The 7,488-nt window shown below is 41.0% G+C and overlaps 1 protein-coding gene across 6 annotated transcripts in view; it reads left to right on the forward strand.

The window, feature by feature from the left end:
• Positions 1-6,087, forward strand: part of LOC112144148 (transcription factor 4) — a 262,277-nt gene extending 256,190 nt beyond the window's left edge. For all 6 annotated transcript variants that reach the window (XM_024268487.2, XM_024268485.2, XM_036214524.1 and 3 more), the window contains one exon: positions 860-6,087. Coding sequence is in view for 5 of the 6 variants with exons in the window: in XM_024268485.2 (XP_024124253.1) it covers positions 860-908 (49 nt within the window). In the remaining variant the exon portion in view is untranslated. The remainder of the gene's footprint in view (positions 1-859) is intronic.
• The last annotated feature ends 1,401 nt before the right edge of the window (positions 6,088-7,488 follow it).

Genomic DNA, 7,488 nt, shown 5'->3' on the forward strand with positions numbered 1-7,488 from the left:
AGTAACTGAGTGGCTAACTTAATTACTTTTAGGGAAATGTAACTAGTAACTATAAGTAATTACTTTTTAAAAGTAAGATTCCCTAGACTGCTCGTGGTGCAGTGGTCGACCAGTGGAATTGCTCCAGTTAGTGCAGAGTGTGAGACCTGCTGGTGATGTCACCCACCACTGGAATTTTGATGCTTTTTACACAAATCACATCATTAAACCTGTATTTATGAGAGCGATTAAATTATGCGATGACGGAGGAAACTGTGTTTTTAACACCGAAGATGATAAAAAGAAAATACAGAACTTCACACACAGACAGAGAGAGTGGACAAGATAAGAACTAAAGATATATCTCACATAGATATATGTCATATATTGCACTAGACTACAGATTGCAATTGGTGTCTTGTTCCTTTTTTCCACCTCTGTGAGAGGATGAACACAGCACACTCCTCTGCCTCAGCGCGTTCACAGCAAGAACACCAGCAGGATGTCGTCCATGTTCAAAATCAAATAAAAGCAGCCAACACGAGTTTGAACTACTCCACGCCATTGCGGAGGGACTGTTGAACGATTGTTGCCAGTAGAAACCGGCCTTTAGTGGCTGTGCTCAGCCAGAAGTTTCCAAACTGTTGCTGCAGTTAAAACTTTTCCCAAATAACTTCTACCCAAATAGTTTCCTGGCTGATATTCATCAGTGTGTGAATGTGTGTGTTTGTGAGTGAATGGGACTGTGACTGTAACATGCTTTGTGGCTTCTAAGGTAGTAAACCGGCATATAAATATGTACCATAAATATTTACTTCCCTCTAAAAGTTCTGGTTTCCTTCTGAATCCTTGTTTTCACCATCATTTCTGCACTCTGCAGGTCCAAGGTGCCAGAGTTTATCAAGATGATGAGCGACCACTTCCTCTGACGGAGTTTCCATGACAACCTGGCGATCGATCAAACCCGTTGTTGCTTAAGCCCGACCGATCCTTGTCTCTGGAGCTTTGGCCTGACCAATCAGATCTGCTGCGATTCCTCCACTCATCTGTCCTTCAATCCTGCTCTCCGTCATCTCCTCCTGGTTCTGTAGAGAAAACCAACCGCATTCGTCGCTCTGCACCTCTGTCTGAAGTCAACCCACAGCTGCTTCAGTCGGGACGCAGCAGCAGAGCGAAACTTTCTGACAGAAAACAGACAGAAATCTTTGGGATCACAATGTTCAAAAAACTCCTTCTCGTTTTACGTGTTCTATCAGCATTCCCAGTTCTCAAGAACAAAAAAGTTATATATATATATATATATATATATATGTATATATATATATATATATACATATATGTATATAGTTAAAAAAAGCGCGACTTGACACGGACAGTGAGCAGGTTGGGGAGTGGAACAAAACATATCACAAAGTGTTTAAAGAGATTCTTCTTGAAGCAACACTGCGCAGCTGTGGAACGCAGCCTCTGAACGGCAATCTGACGCCACACTGTGGACGAAGCTGTGCCTGATCTCTTCTTGGATGCAATGTCAGATTGATGCACACAGGGAGAAGTACAAGGAGAAAAGCAACAAGAAGGCTGCACACTCAGACACTCCTTTACACACTTTCACTGACAAACTGCTACAAAGAGGAAGAGTTTAGGGAGCAAATTCTGCCAGAACCTCCACAGATGCTCGACTATCATAGACAGAGGCAGGGCTGGAGGAGAGGGATGACCTGTTCTCTTCGTCTGACACATTCCCTTTGAAAAGGCTTTCTCATCTCCAGTGTAAAAGCAGTCTGGAGGTCTCATTTTTTATTTGTTTTCATGGCATTTTCCAGACCTGTACAGACGTTTGTCTTTATAGTTTGAACACTAGTTAAAGGAAGAAAAACACTTGAGCCTGTTGGCGTCCAGAGGGCCCCTGAATCCACTCAGAAGAAGTCTTAGAAAGTCGATCTTAAATCAGAAGTCAATCAACCTTTGAGGGACACTGGTGTAGTATGAGGAGAAAGCCCCATTAGAGACGTGAAGGCAATCTGATTGACAGCAAAAGAGGTGTACATCTAGCAAAAGGAAGGAGGGAAAACAGAGGAGCAGAGCTAAAACACTTGATCAGTTATCCAAGAGAATCTGGCCACAGAGAAAAAATATGGCGCTCGAAAATTAATAGACAGAAGTCTCTCCCCGTGCTGAAGCCGGTCGCAAAAAAAAACATAATTTCCATCCATCCATCATTGGCCGGAAGTCTTCAACCAGAACCCCCGTGTTAAGCTTTTGATTTTTTTTTGCTATTTTTTCTCCGTGACACTCTCTGTCACAGAGAAAAGCAGCATTTCTCCAGCTTTTTCTCCAGAGGTAAACAGGTCGTACAAATCTGAACACGTGTTAATATGGACTTGACAGGAATAAAATAATAAACGTTCTCTGTCCATTTGAAGCTCATCTTCACTCTAAACTTCTAGACAGTTACAGGTTATTCACATTTAAAAGCTTAAAGCTGATAGTTCTGAAATGTCTTTAAAATATCCTTTTTGTAAGGGTTTCCTAAAGTTTAGAAAATTCCTGCTTGCGTAACCGGCTAAAGTTGGGTAATTTCCGCTTCTGGCTAAAGATTGATTCTGGCGCCATCTTGCATGTGACCAGAGGACCCTGGAGTTCTCCTGATTTCAGAGTGGCTCTGTTTGAATACATCACTTCTGTTAAGGAGGACAGCCAAACAGACTAGAGGGGGAGACAATTCCTGGGACAGTTGTAGGGAGGGTTACATTCTGACTGACTGTCACCCTGGAAATCCTTCAGCTTAAACTTTACCAACATTCAAGTCTGATAGAAACTAAGGATGTAACAATTCTTCATGAATCGGTAAAAAAACGATTCAAACTCGTCAACATGTTCATCGATGTTTTTTCTCGGCCTGTGCCTAAATTTAGAAAAATGCAGGGGGGGGTTGTGTTGTGCTGGAGCGGAGCGGCCCATCACACATGGAGCACAACATGAACCGAGTATGAAAGGATTTGTGATCATTTCAGTATTCTGTATAGTTGTTTATTTGTATTGTATCCTTTCTGTTAGGAAAACAGACAGTTTGATGTAAGGGGAAAAAGAAAACAGACTTGGCCTTAAAATACCTTTAATTCATTGTGTTGAGTGAAAACAGAAAACATTGAAATTGTGACTTTAAAACTGTCAATGGAATTGAATGGAATGACAGCTTGACTGAATTGTTACATCCCTAATCAAGACTTTTCCACACAGGTGGAGAATTCTGCTTGGTGGAGCCAATCATTTAGCTAAAGTGGTGTTGGTGAACATCTCACCAGTGCTGCCAAGAGGAGCATTAGCACAAGTGTAACCTCTGGAGCATCAGGTTTGCTTCTGCAGCTTCAAAGCTGCTCACTTAGTTGTGTGGTTGAGAGTCAGAGAGAAACTTTCTAGATTTTTCCAGTTTGACCATCAGGAGAATGAAGTCCCCCCAGCTTGACTGACAGTCCGCTCAGTGAATCAATCAGCAGGACTTCCTGAGTGTTGGATTGGGTCTGGTGCTGCTCCCTCTCTCCACGTGACACCATCAGAACACCAGACGATTGCATTAGTGTACCGTTTCCACTATCATCCCAGAGTTCAGTGTCAGCCTCTTTCATCTCAGTTCAACCCCCCAGACACAAGCCTTACGAGCCCTGAACCAGAGCCCCCCAGCCCTCCGCCCCGCCCACACGTCCCACAGATGCAATTTGAACATTCACACTCGTACCAAAGTGCCTTTTTAGAGTTCATATCATTGGAGTTGCCAGAGAAGGACATTAACCTGGTCTTTTAATAGGATGCAAGCTTAGGGAAACCTGTTCTTAGTCGCTAGGTTCTATGCAGTCAGGTTTTTTACCAGACCTGGGAATTTAAAAAAAGTTAAAAAGGAAAAAAAAGTATTTTTTGGATAAAAAAAGTAAACTGTATTTAATGTACTGTACGCTTATATGTAAGTAGACAGTGTGCTCTGACTTGGAGCCAACAGAACAGACGCTTGATTTAGCAAGAATAGACCCCCCCATGGTCCTCCATAACCCTGACCAGACGTCCCTGCTCCGCCCCCACACACCTTTTTCCACGGTCTCTTCTTGTATTATAGCTTCTCAGCTTTTTATGGATATTTGATGGGCTGGTTTGTAAGCCAATGTAGTCTTCAGTACTGTGTGTGGTCGTTCGTTGTAAAGCAGGTTTATTTTCCTCTCTCTCTGCTCTCTTTTTTTAACAAAGACTCTTTTCTCCTATTACTTTTTTTGTCTGTTCTGGTTTACATGTCGAATTCAAAAAAATCTGTAAAGAAAAAAAAAACAAAAGAAAAGAAAGAAAACAGAAAAAAACTACAATAACTGAAAAAGAGAGAACACAATCTAGTCGACTGCAGCGATATCTGTCGGCGACCGTTTTGAAGTGGCTAAAATCCCAACCATTCGACAGGAAGGCACAGAAACTGGAAAAGAATTTATTTGAATAAATCAGTCTATATATAAATGTACAAAAATATATACAGTATATGACAAGGGTGCCGATTCTGTCTTTTTTATTGTTCTTATCAGTTGCAGAGAAGTGTTTTTTGGTGAGGACTGGTTTGGTCAGAGACTGAGCTGGCAGACGTCAGCACGGCCCCTCAGTGTTATAAATTAAAGGACTTTATTGAATTCACGGTTGTTGCCATGACAACACTCTGCTCGGGACAGAACGGGACCGGATCAGCTCCATCTACTGCGCTCGATTCAAGGCAACAACACACAGACATTTGTAAATTGTATGCAACAAAATGGCAAACTTTACCATTATTTTGAAATTGTGTACGTAAAAGTTATATTTTTACATGTAGACTGTTTTGTGTTTTAGAAATACGTTGTATGTTTCTTTTTCTTTTTTTGTTAAAAGATGAAAAAGTAAAGTTCAGTATGTGTTTAAAAAATGTCACATTGAAACTGTAGTGCGGTCAAGAACTTTTTGCTTTGTTTTTTCTGTATGTGGGAGATGTTTTTTGAGGGTTCAGTGGAGCTGTTAGATCTACAAGAAACATGTTTCTTTCCGTTCTACACGCCTCATAGCATTACCATTTTCAGTTGTATGTTTTTGGCAGACGTGTGTAAATAGTCCTCATCCATTTATCAGTGGGGTGAAGATTTATCAGTGAGACACGACGATGACGAAGAAGAACAATTTACGCGTGAGGTTGTATTTGACCCGGTACAGTAGGCGGGGGCAATCTTTGGTTTTGGTCCGTGGTGCTCAGTAGTGTTAGTGCTTCTGGTTGCCGACCATCTAAAGTGTAAGTCAAAGAGTTGTCACAGCTCACACCAAGCATCACTTGTTTCAAATCAGTCGTGATTTGAAACAAACGAGAGGGATTTCTATCAGTTTTCACCAAATAAAGAAGTAGGGGTCATTGATTTTTTATTTTTTTTGCAATATTAAAACTTTGCCATGTATAAGAGTCTTTGGTGACTCATTTTTTTTAGTCGGAGGATGTGACAAAAGTAACTTTGGTTCCCAAAGAGATGAATCTGTTCTAGCGCCCCCTGGTGGCAGTGAGTCAGCCTTGACTTCTATGCTTTTCTGTTCCTGGAGTGTGGGTTAACTCTCAGCACCGGAGTCGACGTGAACATTTTGAAAACAATTGGAGCATTGCTGATCTAAAGGAGAAGGTCGTCTGCAAACAATCTCTTCAGCTGTTTCCCCAAAAAGAGATCACATCATGTTCTGTGCAGTTTCTGAGTGTTTGCCATTCAAAATGAGCTTTTGTCAAAAGGAAAAGCTGCTCTGACTCGGACCTAGGTCGAACACCAGGACTGACTCTGTCAATGAAAGTGCTCAAATGTATTTTTGAAGTTTTGTTTTTGTTTTTTTTTTGCAATGTTTCATTTCATGTTTTCTTTGTTGTATAATCAAGTCATCTCCCGAATAACAGTATCTTCATTTTTATGTTACCCCTGGTGTTTCTATTAGCCAAAATGTTGATGATTTTTCTTTTTCCTACCTGTTGTACATACACGCCTCATTTCTCTTTTTCAGTGACTGTGCCATGAGCTTTGTAATCTGTTACTCTGTACAAGTTTAACTGCAATAATGAGTTGAATTCAAAATGACCATTCCTGTCCTCGTCTGTGACTTTTCTGGTGTGTCCTCATTTAAATCAGCAGCTACTAGCAGAAACTCAGCTTCTCCCATGTTCATTATTACCTTTAAGGGTTTAAACTCCAAACCTACAAAATAATGTCAATTCATTTGATGCACTTTCTAATTTACCTATTGTACAACGAGTAAGTCTCCACAGCAAGGATTTCTATGTTGTAGTGTGAATGCTTTGCAGCATTTACACTATAGTGATTCTAAAACTCAATCACACTTTCATTCATTTTAGCAATCTTTGTATCAAAACGTTCAGCTCGTTCAGGACATTACTGCTTTTACTTTTAGTATTTATAAGATTTATAACTTTTGAAATATTGAGCAAAATATGAATAAGAAATTGCTCATTAAAAAACTTTGTGAGCTTTGAAACTTGTGATCTCCTGCATCTTTTCATATTATCTTTTAAGAAGCTCATTTTTTTCAAACATTCTTATATTTCACATGTTCTAGAATTAGGACAAAATTGTTCTTTGGTTCTGTCAGCCGAAAAAGAAAATTGGAACTTATTGTAAAATATGAATGTTTTAAAAATAAGGTGGAGAGATCTCAGTGACTCGAGCAAGCAGCAGATTGTATTGTAGTGCGATAACACGAGTTAAAAGCTGGATTCCCATTATCTGTCACTCATCTAGGTGTGTGGAATTTGTTCTCTGCATCTGACCATCTCCTGGGGGAGTGGTGAGCTGCAGACAAAGCTGTGCTCAAGCAGGGAGGCACTGGATCCCACTTTTAGAGTCTTTGGTATGAGTCGACCACGATATAAACTCCTGACCTTCCAGTCTCAGGGCGAACACTCCACCACAAGGCCACTGAGCTGGTGATAAGGTCACTAGCTTTACTAAAGATTTGAAGTTCTTCAATGTCAGTTTATTGTGTGGATCAGGGTCAGACTTTAGAAGAAGTTACGGAGTTCAATGAGCCGAGGAAGAATGTCTTTCTGGGATATTTGCAATCCATTCTGGTCAGAGAGTTCATACGTCCATTCCCAGTACAGTTTGACCTCTGTGCAGGCTCATAGGGTTGAGGCAGAAGCAGGGCTGTCTCTGTCCTGCAGGGTACCAGTCTATCACAAAACAACACCGAGACAAAGAACTGCACACGCGTCTCGTTTAAAATGCTCCTGTGCCTCACCAGCACGTCACAAAGGTGAGGGAGTCCAGCAGCACTGATACGTTTGACATCATCCTCTGCCTCACTGCTCCCCCAGATTTCTCATACAACAGCAGACAGAGCACCACTCACATTTAAAGACTCAATAAACGTCCCTCACTTGGTCCAGCAGATGTTGAAGGCCTAAAGCCTCCAGAGAGAACCCTTTCTTTTAGTCCAGTTATTACAATTTCCATTATTTCTTTA

This window comes from Oryzias melastigma, linkage group LG12 (assembly GCF_002922805.2).
Source record: "Oryzias melastigma strain HK-1 linkage group LG12, ASM292280v2, whole genome shotgun sequence".
Taxonomy (NCBI): Eukaryota; Metazoa; Chordata; class Actinopteri; order Beloniformes; family Adrianichthyidae; genus Oryzias; species Oryzias melastigma.